Source organism: Manduca sexta, chromosome 21 (assembly GCF_014839805.1).
Source record: "Manduca sexta isolate Smith_Timp_Sample1 chromosome 21, JHU_Msex_v1.0, whole genome shotgun sequence".
NCBI classification, from domain to species: domain Eukaryota; kingdom Metazoa; phylum Arthropoda; class Insecta; order Lepidoptera; family Sphingidae; genus Manduca; species Manduca sexta.
Window position 1 is genome coordinate 8206256 of NC_051135.1, and position 24216 is coordinate 8230471.

General features: G+C 34.4%; 3 protein-coding genes and 1 long non-coding RNA gene across 4 annotated transcripts; 2 read left to right on the plus strand and 2 right to left on the minus strand.

The window, feature by feature from the left end:
* Positions 1-305: 305 nt before the first annotated feature.
* On the minus strand, positions 306-3151 carry LOC115451322 (50S ribosomal protein L1). The gene is made up of 8 exons (XM_030179607.2): positions 2985-3151; positions 2855-2907; positions 2647-2774; positions 2108-2321; positions 1498-1665; positions 1026-1259; positions 599-696; positions 306-505 (listed from the first exon to the last, which is right to left on the minus strand). The coding sequence occupies exons 1-8, from the start codon at positions 3001-3003 to the stop codon at positions 367-369; spliced, it is 1053 nt and encodes a 350-aa protein (XP_030035467.2). The 5' UTR covers positions 3004-3151; the 3' UTR covers positions 306-366.
* Positions 3152-3745: 594 nt separating this feature from the next.
* Positions 3746-14498, plus strand: LOC115451319. The gene is made up of 11 exons (XM_030179606.2): positions 3746-4703; positions 5328-5461; positions 5835-5961; positions 6437-6602; positions 6948-7128; positions 7561-7678; positions 8215-8335; positions 8655-8774; positions 9377-9665; positions 10093-10210; positions 10956-14498. Exons 1-11 carry the CDS (start codon positions 3930-3932, stop codon positions 11208-11210), a joined length of 2403 nt encoding a protein of 800 aa, XP_030035466.2. The 5' UTR covers positions 3746-3929; the 3' UTR covers positions 11211-14498.
* On the minus strand, positions 13927-15523 carry LOC115451321. Its single transcript, XR_003939359.2, has 2 exons — positions 15257-15523; positions 13927-14414 (listed from the first exon to the last, which is right to left on the minus strand). It is a non-coding gene; the product is annotated as an uncharacterized LOC115451321 (long non-coding RNA).
* Positions 15524-15808: 285 nt separating this feature from the next.
* On the plus strand, positions 15809-19340 carry LOC115451318 (mitochondrial pyruvate carrier 1). The gene is made up of 4 exons (XM_030179605.2): positions 15809-16140; positions 16372-16441; positions 16701-16801; positions 18701-19340. Exons 2-4 carry the CDS (start codon positions 16377-16379, stop codon positions 18877-18879), a joined length of 345 nt encoding a protein of 114 aa, XP_030035465.1. The 5' UTR covers positions 15809-16140; positions 16372-16376; the 3' UTR covers positions 18880-19340.
* The last annotated feature ends 4876 nt before the right edge of the window (positions 19341-24216 follow it).

Consider the following 24216-nt stretch of genomic DNA (forward strand, 5'->3'; position numbering starts at 1 on the left):
CTAAAGTAGCATACACGATACATAATTATTTCAATAATTCTGAATAATATTTTTTTATTTTGATAACACAAAAATATAAGTTATTCCAACTGATACACGAATATATTACTTCAATGGTACTCATCAAAAAATCTTATTGGATTAAAGTATAAAAATCTGATTCAGAACGCACTTTGGTTTGACGTTACTCGGTGACTTCATATGTGCCAACTTCTTGGATACGTTCTTATATACAATACTACGGAATCGTTCATAATTATTTAAAGAATTGGAGAATAGGAAATAGGTTAAATAAAAATAAATAATTTTGATTATAATTTATATATTACACATAAAACTACTATCTATAGGTCCTATAACAAATATCTAAGCCTTTGAAGCAGCTGCGGCGGGTTCGTCTTCGTCGTCACTATCTTCTTGAACCTCCTTTGATAATTCACGATCCACATATACAAAGGGATCAATTTTAAAAATTTCCTTAGATGGTGGGCTTTTGATCAGGCACCTGCAAAATTTATATTGAAATTTTGTCAGTTTGGAAATAAAGCAGTTGGACAACATAATGATACAATAAAACGTCTTTAATAAATTATTATACCTTGTTATGAATAGACCATCTCTTCTTGGGCGCATTAACTGCATATCTTTTAACAGAACATCAACATTATCAGCAATTTGTTTTGGCTCCATATTTAGCTGAAATCAGATTTTAATTATTTCTGAAAACGTGGATATTGCATTTTGTAGGTGAAATATTAGATAGTGAAAACTCTATCATAAAGCTAAATGATTGTGTGAATTATAATCATATTACAGATGAAGGTATGGAACCAAAATATATTGTTTTTATTTATAAAGAACGAGTTCTTGTCACAGTAAGACAGAATTAAAGTCTATCTACAGAATATAACATTCACAGATAAAATAGCATCCTAGTAGTAAAATAATTTATTTAATATAGAAGATTGATAAAACAAAGAAAATCTTTAGCTTTATATCTTAATAGTAATATATTATAATCTCACCCTTCCAATAGGCACTTCAATGCATCCGTAATTTGGTTGTACTTCATCCTTCATCAAACGGTACTGTATACCACCAGCAAACTTCTTTACCAGCTCCGTGAGGTTCGGATCCAGGGTGCCACTGCGTACATTAGGGAATCTCTTCTTCATGAGACCACGGATTGGCACCAGCTCAGTGAGAATGTTTGGATGTGCCACTATGTAATCATAATCACTTAGCTTGATTTGACCGTCCTGAAATAACAAATTAATTTATTTGAATAAAATTGTAATTTATCTATGGTTTGAAAATTGTAATGTAACTCCTGCAGTCATACAATAGTCCGCCAAAAAATGTAAAAAATTAATCAAATAGAAATATATTTAATTCTTGTAAATAACCCATTTTAAAATCCAGTGTTATTTTTTCTGTCAGTTCCCTAATATTTTCATCCTCTGAAATGCTTAAAAAGGATTTTTATTTATATATTACCTGAATTTTTTTTATTATCTCACCACCACCAGCCATTGTGGCACCGGCAGCAACAGTGTCTCTAGCCAAGTCAGGGTTTTTGCAAAACACAAGGATGGTACGCTCCTCGTCACGTGGGAAGGGATGTGGCAGGAGAGACAACTTCACAAATCCGTCTATGTATCTATTCTGCAAAATATAAAAATAATTAGTAAGTTCAGATCTTTCATATTTATTGTGGAAGGCAAAGACTAGCCAAGTCTTTTATTTATTGTAAAGTAAATTATTGTAAAATGAAAAGAAAGGTATTTGTTTTGAAACCCATATATTTTTCATATGCAAATCGACGCTTCAAAGGCAATGATATCTAGGGACAAATATACTGAAAATGTATTCCATAAATATTTAGAATTGCCATATTTTTCTGTGTCATTTGATATAGGTTTTGTAGGTCTAGGACAATTATTACATCATTAAGTGTTTCAAGTGTCCGAATTATTATTCTATAAGGGAATTTACACATGGCAACGTAGCAGCAGCGGTGCTGCTGTATTAGTCACTCTTGGATTTGTATGGACCATTCCAATGAACAAAAATCCAACAACTTCCTTTACATATAGTTTCATCATACCTTTTTAGCAGCCTCCATGTTGAACTCAATCTTCGCGTAAACCAATGCATCAGGCACATTGAACATGGTGGGGTGGTGTGTCTCTTGGTGAGCCTTCACGGCATCCTCCACAGTGTACACCACCCATCTATAGTACTTGAGCAGGTACACATCATCAACAGGCAATGGTTTGTAGCTATCATCTGCATGCCTGTCCCTTACTTGTGTTACTTCTCTGAAATTGTAATTATAAGTAAAATCATATATTTTTCAGTTGATGGAAAATCAATAGCAATAGAATATTAATTTGAGAAATTTGAATTTTTGGAGAAAGTGATTTAATATATTTTTAAATGACCTTTCTTGCGGTCATAACTTCAATATTAACTGTCTATGATTAATTTCCCTTCACCACAGTATTTTTAGATAGGTTTTGTGTAAAATGTTTACTTAGAAATTTTCAAAATAACAAAAAGTTTGATAGACTGTGTCACAAATAAAATGTATTCTGAAAAGCAATGATCCACTACAGATCTAGGATATGCTATGTTAATACATACTTCCTTCCCCTCTGGTTGTGGGGTATGAAGCCCACTTTAGTCACTTCCACTTTAACTTTCTTCGCGCGTGCCTTTGCTCTGGTTCCTTTACGAGCCGCATAGTATGCAGTGTTCGTATGAATTGTTCGCTGAATGAAGAGATCATTTTTAATATAAACAAATGCAAGGGCAGTGAATTTGTATCAGTATAGGCTTAAAATTAACTTACCAAGTTTGTCGTATTGGTTTTATAAACTGATACAGCGTTATTTAAAATACAACCTGAAATTAAATAGTGTTTGTAACAAAACTGTAACATACTCGAAATAAGCAACTATGTCCAGCAAAATGATACTCACGAAATAATGTACTTGCCATTATAACTTAATCTTTATTCAAAAACAGATTAATTGATCTTTATTTATCAATACATTGAAAATATTTTTAAAACCTTTTCAGAGGTTATCCATGGACAATAACAATTTGACAGTTGGCCGCAAGAAATCGTAACGCCTACTTATATAAGTAAATAGAACCTTGCGGTATCAAATGGAGAGCTTGAAATTATACCTAAAATAGAACCTTAAAAATAATATCATTTAATCATGAAATTTATGAGAACATATTGGGTAATTTAAAATTCATTATTCCATAAATCAATAAAAACATAGTAATAACCGTTTTCAAACTGTTAAGACGTAAATTGTCTCTGACACTACTAAGGGCCATTTACATTTTAGAAAAAATCAAACGTTTGTGACGACCGCGACACAACATTATTATCGAGATTTATTATTATTAATTCACGAAGCCTAAAGAAACACATAGTTGTTTTTTAAACCTTATATTATTTATAATTTCTTTTTTATTACATTAGTTATGCGCTATTCCTTTTTATTACACCACTCCGTTACAACTGCAATAGAATATCCTGTTCATATTTCTATATTTATTCATTGCTGTATGAGTACATACAGCAATGCAGCAATTGCAGTAGAAAATAAATCACGACGCCATAAAACATCATAAAAATTAGAATACCTAACTTGTAACACGGCGTACCTAGTATCGAAAAGTAAAAAAAAACAATCAACTTTATCGTCTGATTTCGCGGTACATGTATATGTACCTTAATAAACTAACCCATTCATTGTAACGTATTACGGTATTTGACTGAATCAAACAAAACAAAGCTGTCAAGTGAATAAGATTTCCGTAAAACATTTTCAATATTTTTCTATAAAATGAATTAAGTCATAATTTGTGCTCATACTTTCGATCGTTGCGAGTTAAAAGCAATCAAAATGGATACAATAAACTGTAGTTTATTGTTAATATCGGTGTGCGCATTATTGTGGGGTGTGGCCGGCCAGTACGAGTGGCAAATACGTGATGCATTCGACGAAGTACGGGGGAAAATGGACAAGATTAATGCCGAAAACTGTTATATCAGCCATCTTGATGACTTATACTTACCCGAAGATTCGGTTTCGCACCATCCAGACGTGAAAGACATCAACGTAAACCCGGTGTTTCCGAACCGAACCGCGATGCTACACCTACACAATATGGCTATGAACAGGGCGTTCTTCTGGAGTTATATCCTTCAGTCGAGGTTTATACGGCCAGCGATTAACGATACCTACGATCCAGGCATGATGTATTACTTCTTGTCGTCCGTTGCTGACGTTTCCGCCAATCCGTACATAAACGCTAGTTCTATATATTTCTCACCGAATATGTCGTACACATCTTCATACAGAGGTTTCTTCAACAAGACATTACCTAGGTTCGCACCGAGAGCATTCAGAGCTGATGATTTCAACGATCCCGTCCATTTACAAAAGATATCTACGTTGAATACTTTTTATGTGGAAGATTTGGGTGCTTTTGATCCTAGTAGCTTGTCTAAAGATTACACATCAGAGTTTTACCGCACTAATGAGTGGTACAAGCTTTGGTTGCCAGACAGGGTGGAGAGACGACATGACACTAAGACTACCTATCAAGTTACAATTAGATATGCAAATAACACCAATGAGACATTTACGTTCCACGGACCTCCTGGTAATGATGAGGTTGGTATTCACATCCTTTGAAATTGAATAAGGTGATAATCTTGGAACGGTTTTTCGATGGGTTGAGTGTTTACTTATTTTTTTTCTCAAAATATTTAAGTGATTCCACCATTCTATGCATCAAACTAGTAATTATGAATTATTTTTCTTTTTCTGTGTAAAATTTATGTATGAAAGAATAATGAAGCCTAGTCCATAGAGATAATAATGTTATGATGCACTGCGTCAACATGTCTTTGTATTCTACATAATGCATATTCAAGTATGTACTACAGTATGAATATGGTTTGATGGTAAATCCAATTCTGCAACTACAATGTTTCTATAATTACAATGTTTATGACAAATTTGAGGTTTAAATGCATCTGATGACACTATTACTCTTAAAGAGCATTGTAATTATGTTTCCCTTAAGAGGCCACTGAGTTTCTGTTACAATGCATGACCTACTTCTGGGTGCTTATTTTGTGAAATAAAATGAAAGATGTTCTCATTTGCAACTCTGCTGTTTCTATTTAAAATATGCCAGCCCTTAGGTTATATCCTATACGCCCTATTGACTAATTCGCCACTGCACCAAAACTGAGCAAATTATGAACTTGATTAGTGTACGATTTTTTTCAGTCTCCTGGACCAGTGAACTGGACTCGACCCTATTATGACTGTGGAAGGCTTGGTAAATGGCTTGTGGCAGCTGTATCCCCTGTGGCTGACATATTCCCTCGGCATACGCAGTTCAGACACATTGAGTATCCCACGTAAGTTGTATGCATGTTGAGATAATATTGACCTTTCTAGGCTCAATTTTTACAAATGTTTACAATCCTTTTTACTTTTACATTCCAATCCACGTACCAACGAAAAAAAACGAAACTGTTTCTTAACAAGCTATAATGACTTGATAAGGATGTGTGTTCATGATTTCCATGTTGTGATTTATGTAATTATTCACATTTCAAAACATACTGTTATCTGCAAAACTTGTTCTATGATTAATTTAATATATTTGGTGAAAAGGGAGTACTGTTTGAAACTCTGCTTACCCCTTGGGGGTCAACATGCTATGTGTGATTTAGTTTGTTTTTCGTCACACTGTGATATGTTAATTATGGATACAATAAATGATTTCAGGTACACAGCTGCAGTGGTCATGGAAATGGATTATGACAGAATAGATATAAATCAGTGTCCACTGAGTGACGGGAATGTTCCACCCAACAGATTTGCATCTACAGCCAGATGTAAAGAGACTACAGAAGTAAGAGCTTTACTTATTTAAATACATAGTTTTTTTTACCCAGGGACAGCATAGCTTTCTTTAGTAAAAGAATTTAGATATATTGAGTCGACCATGAGTAAAAGCTACAATGTACCAATCAACCATGCAGCAAAGTATAAAAAATAATTAAATATTTTTGTTTATGTTATACAGGTACTGAACCTACTTTTTACTTGTCAACTGATTTTGAAAAAAGCAACACTGGTTTCATGCCCATTCTTCTCTTATGAAAACTGCTTGCCGAACTGACGGTACAGTTTAATTTGTCTTCATTTAATTTCGAAGCCATCAATTTTTTTTTTATACCCGACAAAAGGATAAGTAAGCTTTTGTAAGGTAATAATCATTACTACAGTTCAGAAACTGTAGCAACACCATTCAAAACCATAAAATTTCTGAGTGGCACTTTATTGTGTTGGTCAGGCTGAGAAAATTTGATAACTTTATTTCCCAGTGCGAGCCGCTCCACGGCTGGGGGTTCCGCCGCGGCGGGTACCAGTGCCGCTGCAGCCCCGGCTACCGGCTGCCGAACATCGTGCGCCGCCCCTACCTCGGCGAGATCATCGAGCGCGCCACCGCCGACCAGTACTATAACAACTTCGACTGTAAGAAGATTGGATGTGAGTACATGTTTTGTTGCTTTGTATTTTATTATTATAAATTTGTTCATTATGTAATTCTTGTGAGTTTATACATACCAATGTAAAGTAGGTTTGTTCTTATGGACATATGCAGCAATTTCATTTTGCCGCTTTTTACAATGAATATTTTTATAAATCCTAGTTCGTATAACAATGTCAAATAATAAATTTATATAAATTATAATATTTTGATACATTTTCTTTTAAATATTAAAACCCGTCATATAAATTCATAATTTAATTTTACTCAGGTCAGTTTTATAGATTCATGAATGAATATAAAATTATTTGTGACAGTTCCCTAATCCCCGTTTCCCCCCCTAGGGATCCAGCGCCTCCCCGTGAAGTGGGAGCGCGCGCACCCGTTCCTGCGCGCCATCTACCGCGACCGCTACTACGAGTACGTGAACGCGACGGCCGGCCCCGACGCGCTGCACACCGAGCGGGTCAACGTCTACGAGGTGCTCAACTTCATACGCGGGGTGCAGCCGAGTAACTGTTCCAAGTTAGTCTCTTATTCTTCTTTCTTGTTGGTATCACTCTTGACAGTGGTCGTGGTCATTTCAGTTGTTGTTGGCAAGCTTCAGAACGTACTGTCACTCTTCTCTGATGGCAGCCTCCGTGCATCCATGTAGTGATGATGAGACATTTACTGCCGCTTTTATCTGGTCAGTCCGCTTCATAGGCGCTCTTCCTCGTGGCCTGGTATCTTCAACCTTTCGAGTCTCTTATAATTGCCGTAAATTGATACGTTAGCTAAATAGGAATTTTGTTTGGTAATCCTAATGGATGTAAAGTGACATTGATAAAATATATAAACACATAAAGATGCAAACAGAGGATTTTTTTTTAATAAAAACATTTAAAAAAATTTAACAATCGGCATGAATAGGTACGACAAATAAATACATTGAATTTCGTTTTTTGTTACCATCAGGTATAATCCGACCGATCTATTCCTGAACGGAGACATTGCTTTCGGCGCCGAGGAACAGTTTGAGAACCAAGCTAAGATGGCTGTGCGTCTTGCCAACTTCATCAGTGCATTCTTACAGGTACCCATAGTTTTTAATACCATATCCCAAAAACAGTATGATAAATGACATTTCAAACCAGATTTTGAGTATTACATCCTACATGAGGATCCATTGTAAACAGTGTGTGTATAGTTTTCTAAGCATCAATATATATGTACTATGTAATAGATTAGGCATTCTGAAAATTCACTATGTTCAACTGAATTGAACTGCAATCCATTCAAACTGACTAGTATGGTCAATATTGACAGCTCGTGGTTGTGTACACAGTGGTGTTCATGATATAAGTACTCGAGTCTAAGTGTATACTTGGGTTTAGATAAAAAATATTAGTTACATAAGTAAAATTATTTTTGTTCAAGTGAATAAATAGGTTATAACAGTGACTTTTTGGATGCCATTTGAGTTTAGATTTTGACAAATAGTTTATTTGGATGTTCGTGTCTATAGAATATACGTCAATGTTTCTAAGAAAGACTCAAACATAATGAGACGCTTATGTCAATATTCTTGACCTTCTACTTATCTTACAATATGAAATTTTGTTTATTCAGGTTTCGGATCCTCAAGAAGTGTTCAGCGGTAATCGTGTTGCGGACAAGCCCCTGACAGAGGATCAAATGATTGGGGAGACTTTGGCCATCATACTGGGAGACTCTAAGATCTGGTCGGCAGGTAAGGATTGCTCAACTCAAATATAACTGGTTGGATATTTTCATTATCTGGATATAGTATACTGTTTTTTCTTTTTTAATCTTTATTTAAGGAGCTTGGTCGTTATTTCACGACTATGTCGCTCCGTACGTCCACTTTTATGCATGTCTACTATTTTTTTATAAAATCAAAATATTTTTTTAATAAACTCTTAGCCTCTTCCGATACTGTTTCTATTTAACAAACATTTGTTTGCGAATTTATTCGTAACGACCAGTTCATTGTAGAATAGTTCACTATGATGCCTGTTATGGTTACTTTTAATAATGTTTTTTTCAAGGTACATATTGGGACAGAAACAAGTTTACAAACCGGACGTTCTTCGCTCCCTTCGCTTACAAGACCGAACTTAATACTAGGAAGTTCAAAGTGGAAGATTTAGCTCGACTCAATAATACAGGTAACGTTAAACAAAACTGTTTAAGGCGATAACTCAAGGTCCATTTTCATACATTTTGTTTCACCTTTAATCTGGGTAACTAAACAAGTATTGGCAAGTAAAGAATTTAAATTCACGTCTAGTTAGTGATTAGTTCTCGCAGTTGAAAGAAAAACGTAATAATAATTAATAATCATGGATATTTCTGCCTTTAAAATTTCGTCATACTAAATTTTAAATTCTTTACTTGCCAATACTTGTTTAGTTACCCAGATTAAAGGTGAAACAAAATGTATGAAAATGGACCTTGAGGTTTCGCCTTAAAGGTGAAACAAAATGTATGAAAATGGACCTTGAGGTTTCGCCTTAAAGGTGAAACAAAATGTATGAAAATGGACCTTGAGGTATCGCCTTAAGTTTTATCTTTTGCCTTTTGATTTTCAATTTTTCTGGAGTTGTAGATGTTTATGAACAATGGATGTCAGCGACTGTGGAAACTGAAACCATGTTTCTGTACCTATTCTATTCTTATAATTAGGAATGCGATATTACTGGTATATTTTTCTTGGCAACCTATGTGGTTTGGGCGAATAAAAATTATTTATCAGACCATACACTTCCAGATGAAATATACACAAGTAAACCATGGTTCCAATTTCTGAAACAACGTTGGTTGACGAATTTCGACGCTCTGGAGCGATTCAATCTCGAGATGAAGTTGCGTGATGACGAAATGGGTAAATATTTGAAGAAGAACGAGAAATACCCGACGTTCTACCGCGCGGCGAACTTAAAGCACGGCCATTGGACACAGCCGTACTACGATTGCAATGGACATCTCAAACAATGGGTCATTACATACGTCTCGCCTTTCTTCGGATGGGATAACGTCAAAGTCAAGTTGGAGTTCAAGTGAGTATTCATACTAATGAAATATTTAGTAGTATAAAATGTCAATTTGTTTTTTTTACGCAGTCTGGGATCTATACGACACGCTACCAGTGACATGGATTACTTTTGTCATGGATAAATACATGTTTCTGAGGGGAATTTTATTCAGTGAAAACATTTTGACACGGGAGGAGGTAGCTAGATACATAGTTCTTTATTTAGTACCAGTTTTGTAGCAACAAACATCACAGACATGCTTACTTAAAAGGAACCGCAAGCAAAAGTTGAAAATGTATGAATTTCGTGTTTCATTCCATTATTAAGGCCTAGACGAACTTTTAAAATTTGAAATAAATTGAGTTCACATTATTGGTCCTTCGAGCCACACTTTGGGTCCTTCGAACTGGATAGGTTCTATCGGATAGAATCACACAATTATATGTTTTAGGGGCGTGGTCGCAGTCACGATGTCCCTAATGTCGTTGGACATCAACCAATGTCCAGACAAGTACTACGTGCCGAACGCCTTCAAAGGCACTGACAAATGTGACAGGAGGTCTTCTTACGTGAGTTGCACTCGATTTTCTTTGTAACTTTTTTATTGTAATCGTATTAATCAATTAATCATACTCAATATTATACTAATTATGGATATTTATTACCATTATGGATATTATATGAATTAATAAAAAAAGTGCAATGTTAAATAAATATTGTGGTATAAATGTAGGATCGGGTAACAGGGTAAACTCTTTTAACGCATTAGTAAATTATATGGTGCTGTACACTTTACACATTGCGCGGCTTTGCCGAGCCTCGCCATCTTGCTGTCTTTTTATTTTAAACCACCGATCGTCGTCGGCCGTTCGTCGAAACATTCAGCTTACATAGATGTAGAGCTTTTTACATTTCGTTTTATCTACACTATATTTACGATCAAGTATTAGAGCCAATTTTCAGTATCTACTTAAACATTAATGATGTCTGATGAATTCAAAAATAATTATATTTTTTTTATGAATAATATTGAAATTCATCATCATCCACAACCTGTAGAGTCCCACCGCTGGGTATAGGCCTCTCTCACATCATGCTACCTTTTTCGTTCCCGAGCCAATCGCATCCAGGTTCGACCCGCGATTCTTACAATATCGTCCACCCATGTCGCCGCTGGACGGCCCACGCTACGCTTGCTTTGCCTTGGTCACCACTCAGTCAGCGCTTTACTCCACCTGTCATCGCTGCTTCTAACTATATGGCCTGCCCAACTCCATTTATAATAATATATAATTATTAAATATCATTATTCAGTGCGTACCGATCCTGGGAAGAGGTTTCGAAGCGGGCGGGTACAAGTGCGAATGTCTCCAAGGGTACGAGTACCCGTTCGAAGACCCCATCACGTACTACGACGGGCAGATCGTCGAAGCAGAGTTCCAAAACATAATAGCGGACAAACAGACACGCATAGACATGTTTAAATGCAGGTTGGCGGGCGCCGCGGCACTACAGAGCAGTTTCCTTGTACTAATGTGCCTTCTAATGGTTATATTTAAGCTCAGGTAAGAGGTTTCGAATTTCATTGTTATATTGTTATACAGGTTGATGTGAAAAATTGTGAGCATTATTTGAATCGGGTATGTAGTTATGTTTTATTTTCATTATAAGACAATTAGTCTTACCTCTTTGTAGTCGAGAAGGTTTAAGAAGTATATAACAGGACTCTATACTTATGTAGTAAACACAGCAGACGACCATTAGACGGGGCGTCGGAGAAACCTATAAATTTGCATTGAAACAGAGTAGTAAGGAAACGGTCTAGATTTTTTTTATGCATATTATTCACTAAAAAGATTAAAGCATAAAAAAACCTGTTTTAAATATTGTATTTTTTTTTCATCAGCTGTATAATATGTAACGAAATATATCAAGTAAGACATATCTCTACTTAAACATGTGACTGACAATGATATTATTTCCATTTTTGTACTTTAATAATTAGGAACTTCATTATTACATTAAAATGTAAGATTACAAGAGACCATATTGTAGATAATTTTGAAGTAGACTTAAACAGTGTAAAATGTTGAATGCATTTTTTATTATTTTTGTTAGAGCTATATTACCCAAAATATTATTGTAAAATTGTAACTAACGGGGTAAGTACATGCAATAAAAAATGTCTGATATGGCTTTGCCGAAGCGAGCGATAATTCCTGTCGATCGCTGTCATTTTACAGTATTTTTATTTCAAAAGATTTAAAAAGAAACTTGAAAATAGGCTTAAAGCTAACGTAGTGTGGTAGTAATCGGCACGTTTCTTAACCACGCTAGATTTTAGAATTACGGCCGTTTTCAATAAACTATCCCTATCATAATCTTTGATCTGATCTAGAAATTTAACCAACCATTCTTAACCTTCTTTTTTGTGAGCATGTCAAAATTACTTTGCTTTGATTGGTCAATATTTGCGATCGATCGAAAAATAAGATTCGGATTATTTATTGGAAACGGCGGTAAACTTGCCTTAACAGAACTTCTAACAAAAGTCCACTGGTAATTTGTAAAACTATATTCGCAAAACTGCAGTTTTGTTTTCTCAGTTATTAGTTTGAGGTATCATGCCTCTAAAGTACCTATGCGTAAAGAATTTTAGATGTAGCTATATTATACGATTCTCGACTGTGCTAAGCGTTCAAGTTTGACGCTACTCAGAAACAAAGATTTTATACAAATCACATGTAAATATCTTAAATCTCAGAACCATTCTGTAATATGTTAGCAGCTATATATATTTTTCCTTTATTCTGTAAGATACCTATAAAGGTGTCAACCCATCGATATAGATGTAAAGATGCTTCCGTCCATCTTCAGACTGGTATTATAAGTTTTAAGATTTTCTTTACATAATTTTTTGGAAGATATGTACAAGACAGGTGTTTTTGAAAAATATGTTGACCAAATGCATCAGTGCGCAACAGTTTGTGGTTGAAAACAAGATTTATGATATATATTATAGTGTATAGTCTTTTGCATTAATTTAAAATACATTTTAAAGAAATAATTACACATGAATTTCAGAATGTTATTTTTAAATCTCCTTTGACTATGTATGTTTTGGTCCAATGCTCCGTTTGAGCTTGTATTATTATATTCAAAAGTCGTACAAAATGTTTCCTTCATTTAATCAACTTAAAATATGTGTATTTCTCATTATTTTATTATCTACTTAAATAAAATGTGTGATTTTATACAACTTATGATGTTAGACTAAGTTAGCATATATTATTTGAAATAGTGATCAGTATCATTAATTTACAAGACAAACAAAACATCAAGTGTTAGTGTGTAGCCTTAAAAATATAAGAGCTAAATATTCAAAGGATGAAATTCCGGCTTAGAATTGTCAAGAGATAGCCGACTAACCGCCATTTTCAAAAAACGATCCCAATCCTTTTTTTGATCTACCTCATAAATGGACTAATCAGAACAAAGTTTTTTTGACATGCTTAGAAATGAGTTGTTTTGATTGGTTCAATTTAGTAATTGAAATAAATCATCGATATATATGTACTATGTACTAGATCTGACTTTCTGTACACTCATTTTGTTCGACTTAACTGTACTGAAATCCGTACACCTGACTAGTATGATTGCAACATTGACGGCGTGTGGTTATGTACGGAGTGGCGCTCATAATATAAGAACTCGAGTCTAAGTGTAAACCTGTGAATAAAAAATATTAGTGGAATGAGTAAAATTATTTGTTGTTCAGTGGATAATAGGTTTAATAACTGATATTTTGGTTGCCATTTTGAACAAATAGTTTATATGGACATCCGTGTCTATAGAATATACGTCAATGGATTGAAGACTGAGATTGGAACTGTTTATTGAAACTGGTTGTAAAAAAATAACTAAACATGTTTTGTTATTAGGTAGGATTTTAATTATGCTTATGTAACACAAAAGAAAAGGTTGCGAATCTCACATTAAGGTTATATGTATTCAAAGATTTAATTTACTGTACTTTTATATAAAATTTATGCTACTTTTTAATATTTAAAATGTGATTGAAAAGTGAAAACTTTTGCATTTGTTTTGAGTACTAAAGTAGTAATAGTTTTTACAGTGAATCTCTTAAAAGTTGTTTTTTTTTTTGATATCCTTGTTATTTTTATACCCATTAAGCATTCCAGTTTATTACACAAACTTCTTTCAAGAAAGTGCAATTTCATGAACCTAAAATACCTATATTTTGGTTTGAAATAAAAAGCAAATATATATCATACTATGTATTTTTCATATAAGTTTTTTTTTTTATAAATGTAAGATATATTTTTGTTTACACCATTATTTCATTCCTTGAAACTGTTTATTGTATGTTTGTCGATATTTTGTAATAGAAACACTTTCATATATTTTTTTTAAACATCCATTTTTAAGTACATCCAAGAAGTTTCAATTTTATTAATTGTTTAATTTAAAATTATCAAGCATAAATATTTTATTCTTTGTATCTAAAATTGATCCCATATTTTATACAATAGTTAAAATCTAAGTAACTAAAAAAGCAATCTCATATCTTTATAAAGTATAGGAAATCCTTTGATTTCGCTTCGGTCAGTGTGACTGTCATGTTTTTAAGTTGTTTTGTTACCTCGTATTTCAATCTTGTACTGTTTGAACCGTCCCAGTAGTGTCTTAATATACTTTTATAATTATAAGTTGTTTTATTATCGTTGTTGTGAATACAGCTCTTCTGATATACTGTAAAAGAATGAGGTGTTTTAGAATAACTCAAATATATTGACTGTAGTATAGAAGAATAATGGATTAAATTTTTATACTGCATATTGTCTAATTTTTTTGTAACCTATTTTTTTAAACAGATTGTAGATCAAATTTGTGTTTCTAAATAGAAAAACCTGACTTGGTCTTGACTCAGACGTTTTGTTAACTAATTAAAGAAATAGCAAATACTACAAGCTTATTCTTGGATAGAGTAAGAAATATTATTTCTTCTTAGCTTGGTATATCTGCAATTTCAAAGTACATTACATGCTCTGAGTTACTGTTAATAGTCGCTATTATCTCAGATAATCCAAGTGATATTAACAACTGCAGTAAATGATAATTATTATCTAAACATGATGAATTACTTTATCACATTGTACTAAACGTACATAAAGTGAATTAGGCTATGGTTACATAGTGTAGGTAGGTACTATTGGAATACACGGAATGTCGTTAAGACGTCCAAATAAAATTTCGGATTTTATCGCGATTTTTTATATTATGATTTTCTACTGACTTTTCGAAGACTAAGGTGTTGGCCGTACGGAAAGTCATTTAACTACAATCTACCTGTATTATCCGATATTGTTTAAAAAATATTTTTGTATATAACCGCGGTATAAACCGAAAAAAAATTCTATTTCGATGTCTAACACTTGCGTAAACTGTAAACACAAGAAATCATCACGTCGTTAAGGCGACTAATGACTAATCAATAATGAATAATGACTAAATAAAAAAATCTTGGACATCTATCAGCTAAATACCGTGACACGAAATGAAAGAAATAAAGTCACTAAAAAGGAATTTAATACCTTGATTCTACGTACTTGGGGTCTAAAAATATACTCCGTACATAAATCAAACTTCCAACCAAACCAAAATATATTGTGATGTATATGAGCATGTAGGATACCACCAGCATGCGGAGTAAGCCCATAATTCAAACTGCATTATGAAAGCCCTACATTTTTCGTTTTATTGTTTTTTGTATGGTTGTTGGAATGATTTTCCGGTTTGGATGAATGATGTCAATATTAAACAACGTGTCATCATGCGTTTTGTCAAAAAATCGTCATAAAAAAACTAAATAGATAAAAGATTTGCTTGCGGAACTTTTTGAAATTGCCGCTACAGGCCTGCGACGTTCAGCTTCGTTCATAAATTGTGCAAAGTACAGGCTTTTCAAAAAGATTCATTATTAGACATGTTTTATTTACAAAAAAAAAAAAAAAAAATACAGAGTTAAGGTTGAATTTCAAACGTGAATACATTGTTTACGTAGGTATTATGTGGGAAGTATGAAAGGATAAGATAATATTTATAATGTGTATGTACTACAATTAATTTACACATTTCTGAACGATTTTAAGTCCGATTCACATAGTCGGTTAAAAAGGTGACATGTAAAACTTTAGCATTTTATAAATTTAAAAACATATTGTTTACTGTTTACCATTAAACTAATCGTGATAAATAGCTTTCGACACATAGTATTTTAGTGTATTATCTGTACAAAATTTACACAGCAATTCTTGCCTAACTGTATGAATCGTGATATTTATGTGGAACGTAGGCTTATCGCCATTATTTTTTTATCAGTGACAGTGACATTGCGATAGAAAAAGTTGCAAAGGACGACTTTACGAAAAGTTGTAAAAATATAATTTAATTTTAATTAGCGCCCCATAGTTTATAAGTAAGTGTTTCATTTATAGTTTTGTGTATTTCATTCACAAATAAAATAAAATAATTGTAATGTTAATGACTAACCTTGACCATATATTACGACAACATACAACATTGAACCAATTCAAATGATAATTACCATAACTCGCTCGCGAACATTTATTTATGAATATATACAATAGTGAAAAGCCCATAACCTCGTTCTGGAATATAAGCTAAATTATTTTAATTTTTTTTCCAGCCAATATGGGTTTAGTGGGAAACCTGTTGAAGCAGCTGAAAAGCAAAGAATTTAGGGAATATTTAATGAGGTACGTGGTCCTAAATTGTGTAATCATTAGTAAGTCTTACAATTTATGTAAAATATTCTACTATGTAACAACAATAAATTAAATAATCTTGAAGGTGGATTTCTAAACATAATAATATAAGGAAAATTTAACTCTATAACATTATTCCATTTTTAAACATGTTGTAAAGAAATACATTCTTGATATGGGACCTCTGAGTGATCCGAAAAACCTTTTTTTTTTTAAACTTTTGTTTATATTTTTGTTATTTTTTTTTCAGCACCCATTTCTGGGGGCCTGTAGCCAATTGGGGTATACCATTAGCAGCTATTGCAGACACAAGGAAGGATCCTAGCTTTATTAGTGGAAAAATGACATTTGGTAGGTTGTGCTTTTTTTTTGTTTTATCTATTTTTTATTGTCTATGGCCATTAAGAATTTTAAAGCACAAATCAAACCCCAGTAATGGCAGAGAAACAAAATTCCATTACATATTTGCCCCAGTAAAAATACTGGGCCTACCATACATACTAAAATATAATCTAAATCTTATGTCAAGTTTTTTATTTATAATATTAAATTTATGTTAGGTATAAATAAAATAATATTTAATGTACATAAATCCACTTGGACATTATCATAGTGCACTCTGAGTTAAGTTTAGCAAACAATTGTTTTATCAACAATATACTTGTAATGATAAAAAGATGCAATTGTCATCTTTTATGAAAGGTGGTTGGTCGTACGATAAAGAAAATACTAAAACTTATAATGACTGACTGCCTCGGTGGCGTAGTTGTACTGCATGCGCGGTACGGCAGCGCTATGAGGTCCTGGGTTCGAATCCCGGGTCGGGCAAAGTGATAATTGAGTTTTTCTGCTCAGTATCAGCCCAGAGTCTGGATTTGTGCCCGATATGGCGATAGGCTCGCCCCCTATCACATCATGGGACGGAATACACTTGGCGAAAAGTGGGTGCCCTGGTTGCACCTCTGCATACCCATTCGGGGATAAAATGCGTGATGGTGTGTGTGTGTGTAAAACTTATAATTGTTATAAAAATAATAATTATTCCATTGTCATATAGTATGTGTCTACTTCATAAGTATTTTTGTTAGGCCTTAAGACTGTTGAAAACAATATAATTATTCCACTTACTTCCCAATGGTCATAGCGATAACAAAATTTTCATCATGAAGAGAAAAGTGTGACAAAATGAAATGAAGCAAGTGCATATAATAAAAAATATATGCAGTCCATCATAGAACTTTCTTTTATTTTTGGAAAAAAATGTATGATAAAAATATACATGAACAAATTATTATAGATTGTTCACACTAACCTAATACAAGTCAAGTGCAACAAATGGACTAATCATATCCCAATCAAACTACCAATATGTATTGGCATTTGATATTCATTTCTACCAACACATTTTTTGTTATTGAACTGCAACACATTTTCGCATTTAGCCCATTTTAAAATTGTTTTCTGATTATTAGAACCGCTAACACAGATGTTTATTGCCAAAATATACACACATAAATCATTGTGCATTACAAAGTATTAAATTATCATAGAGCATATCAGGTGTTAAGATTACAGTCGGAATGTATGATTCCATATTCAACCTGCCTGCCATTTCAAGTAATCTATGTGTTAGGTAAGATCTTGACCCTATTTATCTCATGGCACTGACAACAGATAAGTGATATATGTACACATAATAAAGAGATATAGGCATGCTAAGCAACTAACACAGTATTTATTTTTGTTGGTTTAAGAGTGTATTTCGATTTAAAATTACGTCATCTTACCAGCAAACATAGAAGCTAATTTAGTTTTTTTTTTATATGGGCAAAGCCAAGAGATTATTGTGCATCCTTTTTTAAAGTGTTTTTGACATCCTTAATTACTTATAACACACAATATTTTGACTAGATATTTGTTTATCATTAGATAAATATTTTATAGTATTTCATAAATAAATTTAATAAAAAATGCCATTTTATTAATGATGACTGATACATAGCCTCAGATTTAATGCCTTTTTGGATTCGTTGTGACAATCTTACCCCATAATAATTATAATAATATCAGCCCTGTATTATATACTTGCCCACTGTTGGGCACGGGCCTCTACTACTGAGAGGGATTAGGCCTTAGTCTACCATGATGGCCTAATGCGGATTGGTAGACTTCACACACCTTACCCCATCTATCGTTATTTTCTTAATACAAATATTTCAATAACCTAAAGAAAAATGTGTCTCCTTCCAGCTCTCTCTCTGTACTCGCTGATGTTCATGCGGTTCGCGTGGAAGGTGCAGCCGCGGAACCTGCTTCTGTTCGCGTGCCACTTCACCAACGAGTGCGCGCAGCTCACACAGGGTGCTCGCTTCATCAACCACCACTACCTACAGGGTGCTGACAAAACTGATATAAAAGGAAAAAAATAACTTACGCTGTACAAACTAGGCTAATTTATAGCGGCTCATAAGCGATTTTATAGGTTGTGTAGATGGCTAAGTACGGATGAGGTTTTGCGGATGTTTGTTCGCTTTTTGTGTCCGCGCGGATGCGGACATGTTGATTGTGGGACCGAAAGTACTGTGAACCGCCTACATTTTTTTTGTTGTTCTTTACAACTTTTGTAAATAATGTTTGGTTAATTTTGATGGAAATATAAATGTAATACACATATCTTTTGTAACAGCGACAGATTTATTGGCGGTCAGAATGTCCGCATCCGCAGACGTCGGAACCGCGTCCGCTACAGTAGAAATATTATACATACATGTGGTATATTTTATAAATATTTATTATTGTGAATTAAAATTTTATTATACTCCGTTGTTGATCTGTTGGTATTGTTTCATTGTATAGTTTAATAAAGACGACTTTTTCAAAGGAGTTTTAATTAGATTTTTGTTTTTATAAAGTATATAATAATGGGTAAATTGTCAAATTCTGCTCAGCTTGAAAGCGAATAAGGGGTTCAATCCTCACAACCTTGATGAAAGCTATTCCTCAAAGGTATGATTTGCTGAAATTTGCGATTGGCCGACGTGAAACGAAATAAAACGCGAAGCCCAAACCTAATTGAATGGAAGCCCTCTTCCCCATTTAAGGTCCATAGGACCTTAGTGACGAAATGATGTGCATCATCGAGCAACCAGCTTCCGTTTGCCAAAGTGCACGAAAGCTTTATTGAGAATGGCATGGTGCTGATGACCGCAGGTTGAAAATTCAAGGATCACATTTCTGACGTTTTGAAGTTATATGTATATTCACTGTGAGCTCATTCTGCGTAGATCGGACCACCAACAGCTAAAATTTTAAAAAAGTTGTATAATTGTAAAATGTAGGTAGATATTGTAACTTCGACTTTGCGGATGAACAACACCTCAGTCCCCCCCGTGACCATGAAGGCTGCAAAGTCTTCGAAACGTCGGGAGAAAAATAAAAAACAAAAAACCGCGATAGAATCCGGAAAATTAGTTTAATTTCAATGTCTAACATTCGCGTAAATATAAGAAATCATTATGTGTATATTGTTTATCAATTATCGTTCGCTTTAACGGTGAAGGTATGTGAAATTTGCCAACCACTGGGCCAGCGTGGTAAATTAAAGGCTAAACCCTCGGCAGTAGAGGAGGCCTGTGCTCAAAAGTGGTATTCGCCTGGATAGCCACCTTCGTTACAAATAAGGTGATTAAGTGGCCTACACAAGTGTCGCGTTTTGGCATCGGCTTGTGTAGATAGATATATCGCACTTGAACAGGTAAAACAATGGCTCTTAAGTAAACTATCGTATTTGGAAAAATAGTAATATTCACTTTTTAGGGTTTCGTTATCAAGGTACTATTTACTACCTAACATTTAATTTAAAGTTAATAAACGAAAAAAAGTGAATTTCGTATTTTTTTCAGATAAGATACTTAGTTTATTTAGGAGCCAACGAAAAATGTGTCGACTAGTGAGCGATAATGATCTCTTCTCTCAAGAGCACTGGGAGCCAGCATTGACTCTATATTCTGGCCTCGACTTTTATTGATTGCAATCGAACCACTTTGGCGGGCCCGTATAAGAAAAATCACATAGGTACACAACTTGTCTAAAATATTAAAACCTCTTATTTCTAAAAAGAACTTGCACGATATTCAGCTCGTGTTATAAAAATTGAGTTTTCAGTAAGAGACTTCTTATTTTCGATAATCATGATGATGAATGATGATGATGCACTAACATTTCTATCGTTTTAATGACACAGACATACCTATAAATATTAGATGTTGGCCCGCGTGTAAATCTTTCCCCGCTACAAAAGTCCTTAAAATACTACGACGCCAGCGCCATCTATTAAAAAAATCTGTTTAAAAATTACAGTACTTCTCTTGGGAACAAATTAATGAAAGTCCCATGGGAATAAATCGTAGCCCATGTGTTAATCAAGGACATGGTCTACCCATGTACCTAATTGCATCCAAATACGTTCAGGAGTTTCTACATTTAAGTACTTCTAACAATCATCCAAACATATTGAAAACTCTAACATTTATAATATTAGTAAGAAGTAAAATAAAATTATCCTCAAGATGCGCTGCGCTAGTTGCATTTGTGACACAGACATTAAAGCGCTTTGGTGACACAGACATAAACATATAAATGTATGAGGTAAAAAATGAAACAAAATCAGGCGATTCAACAATGATTAAAAATGTTGAGGTCGAAACGATGTTAGTGTTGTTATGGTAAAATGTTGGATTGTTCCCCGGTGGAGGGCGTTGCAAATGGATTTACCTCGGCTCAATATAAAGCGAAATCCGGCCGAGAGCGCCGCGTGTTCATCAACGCACAGTGCAGGGCTGCCCATTCTAAAACTATTTCAAAACCTTTAGCAGTAAATATATTATTTAATAATTCCATTCAAGTATAGGGTCAGCTCAAGTAACAATATTTTTCTTATGCATGGTGTAGAAACTACTTTGGCTATTTTCCACGACCGACCGCCTGGCTAAACTTGAAAATAGGCTGTGTACAAGGATATTTGCTTCGATGCTTAGTAAGAAATTTTGAGTGGATTATTGTAACACTTGCCCGGGGCTGGATTCCCTAAAGTTGGTTAATAACATAGCGAAATTGCACACAAGCAATTTGTGTGGTCGTCATAATTATGGTGACATTAGAGCGGTGCTTTGCTCGTTCAAAATTTAGCAGACTACACTAGAGTGTCCCTCTAGTATTCCGCGCAACTATCTCAGTGTACAAGATGGGTCAGAGGCCGTTCCGTATGCACTGATGGTCACCGCGGGCTTTGGTTGGTATGCCAGTGTAGGGCATATATAGGGGCAAGAACTCGGTCCAATGTCCACTCGGATGGTGCTCTCGCGAATCGACATTGAGACGTAATAATGATGAAACCGACATTACCGTTCCACTCATATCACATGTGGTGGTACGAAAACGCGTTTTTATATAGTATAGATAGTCCGAAAACAAAAAGATTGCACTAGAGGTGAATAGTTCCGAGAGAAAATATAAATTAATCACAGTAACAATTTCATTTTGGCTCGCGTTCTACAATTTTGGTTCCTTAACGAAGTGGTCGTTTCCAATTTAGCTCTACGGGGAATCGATCAATATCTGTGATTGAAGCATATCTAATGTCTATCGTTGTATAATAAAAATGTTGTATAATACCACTGTTCTAATATTATATAGGTATTAGTAACTTAAATAGGTTCACAGTGATGCAAGTAGTTACGTAGAGAGTAGAGATGAAATAAATAGGTCCGGTTACCAATAGGTGTAATTGTGGTAAATGGGTTATATTTTAAATTATAGATTTCGTCTCCAATATTTTATGTGTTTCTGTTTGTGATTGTAGTAAGTATGGGCTAGTCTCGCCTCCTCGGACTTGTTATTGTGCTACTTAGTGAGCCAAGAAGTAGCGAGCGAGGAGCCGGTTGTAATCAATTACTTAGTAGCTGATTCCATTGCCGCATAGACTTTCCTAACGGATTGGATTCAAGGCCAAGCTCTTGGCTAACGAAGGTCCGATAGTTACCAAGTTTTCACTGATATAGCTTACGATGCGTATAAAATTGTTAAATAATTTTAAATCCTTTTATATCCATAAAATACCTAAACAAACTCATACCATGACTTCTACGTACATTGGATTAATGATTTATGATGCTATTTTATTCTGATGACCATGTTTCTAAATTTAATAATTGTCATTATTGTTTTTATTCAAATCCAATGGTAATAGGCATCAACACTATAGACATATACATTGGACTGGCCCAGCGGACCTTCCGGAGCCCAAACCAATTATAAACTTAGGAACAGTCACGCGTGACAGCCCTGCCCGGGACAATGAAGGTGGGTCGCATTGTTATGGTCTCTAAATGCTTTCCATTGTTTGTATAAACGTTTCCCAAGAATTGTTGGCGAACCATTGCGGCGTATATATTGTGATTTGTTTATAGGCCGACTGGAACTGTACCGTGGTTACATTTGGCCTTCGTCTGTAGTTTAGGGTTAGTTTAGGACTTGGTTATTAACTTTAGGTGTTAGCCTTTAAGATTAAAATAGTATTAGTGGATGATGCGTCCTCAAATTGACATTAAAGATAAAATACATTAGGACGTCACGAAAAACTCTTCAAACCTTCGCACAGAACTAGTGTTGGATTTGTTATTCAAATAGAACGGAACAAGTTCGATATATTCAAATAGCTCGTAGGCTTGAGTCTCGGCCAGTAAACAAACATATTAGAGCGCCATTATCATCTATATATTGTATTATAGATTTTTGCGTCGCCCTTCAGAACTTGGCTCTTACGTAGACGCCAGGATAATAGTCACAATTTTTTTGTTACGAACGATCTACGTTCTTAATACTTATATCGTCTGAGATATCGTAGATATGATGCTGATAAAAAACTTTTTTGTGCGCTACTTCCTTAGTCGCAAAAAGTGACAGAATTTTTCCAGAGATCATTCGGCCATTTGATTTGATAGGGATTTCTTGTTTCCTGATCAAAATAAAAAATTATATTCGTGACGTGACCTTTAGGGAACTAAATGAGCAGGTCGCTCTTGCGGCTGATAAGCGCCACTCCTGCGCATTGAATAGTAGCAATATCGCTTAGTACTTATATATTTTTAATTGCAAAGCAAAAACCTACTGCCTCGCACTGCATAACTTTTATCATCAAAGCGATTTTAAGTATCTGTCCAGACAATGTCTGTATAGAAATAAAAATAATTCTAATAAATATATTTTCCCAAGACCTCACACGTAATAAAACTTATTCACATTGCAACATTTTATTTCATACGTTGCAACTATTGCCTTCGTACATCGGCTAATACAAGGCAAAGAAATTCTCGAACGCGGGCAGGCAGCCAGTAGAGTTGCACGGCACTACTCGAGCGTGTACAACTAAATAAAGTGTTCACACACGTTCACGGGCGATTGAACGTCGAGTGAGAGTTTGCGAACGCATCCGACCCGTCGTTTCCGGGGGCGGCGCCGCCCTGACGCCGTCCGGTTGCCCCGCCATTACAGCGCGCATTTTACAGAGCGGTTACGTACTATTCAAAATATTGAGCCTTTTTTTTCATAATACGTACTGCCTAGGTAATCGTATGACCCATGATCTGGCTAGCAAAGCCTTGTTTGAAAAATTGTAAAAATATAATTAATATTGTTCCACTGTTGGATACATACCGTCTTTAAAAAGAGCTTTTCTCTACAATTAATTGTACCTAACAGATACAAAT

Bases quoted from the DNA above. Each gene is read 5' to 3' on its own strand.
- LOC115451322 (XM_030179607.2), bottom strand. The intron at 2,322-2,646 runs GTATGTATTAAC...TTACAATTTCAG, and splicing joins CACAACCAGAGGGGAAGGAA to AGAAGTAACACAAGTAAGGG. The intron at 506-598 runs GTATAATAATTT...TAAATTTTGCAG, and splicing joins GATGGTCTATTCATAACAAG to GTGCCTGATCAAAAGCCCAC.
- LOC115451319 (XM_030179606.2), top strand. From the start codon at position 3,930: ATGGATACAATAAACTGTAGTTTATTGTTAATATCGGTGTGCGCATTA. The intron at 7,129-7,560 runs GTTAGTCTCTTA...TGTTACCATCAG, and splicing joins CAGCCGAGTAACTGTTCCAA to GTATAATCCGACCGATCTAT. The intron at 10,211-10,955 runs GTGAGTTGCACT...ATCATTATTCAG, and splicing joins GTGACAGGAGGTCTTCTTAC to TGCGTACCGATCCTGGGAAG.
- LOC115451318 (XM_030179605.2), top strand. From the start codon at position 16,377: ATGGGTTTAGTGGGAAACCTGTTGAAGCAGCTGAAAAGCAAAGAATTT. The intron at 16,442-16,700 runs GTACGTGGTCCT...TTTTTTTTTCAG, and splicing joins TTTAGGGAATATTTAATGAG to CACCCATTTCTGGGGGCCTG. The intron at 16,802-18,700 runs GTAGGTTGTGCT...GTCTCCTTCCAG, and splicing joins TAGTGGAAAAATGACATTTG to CTCTCTCTCTGTACTCGCTG.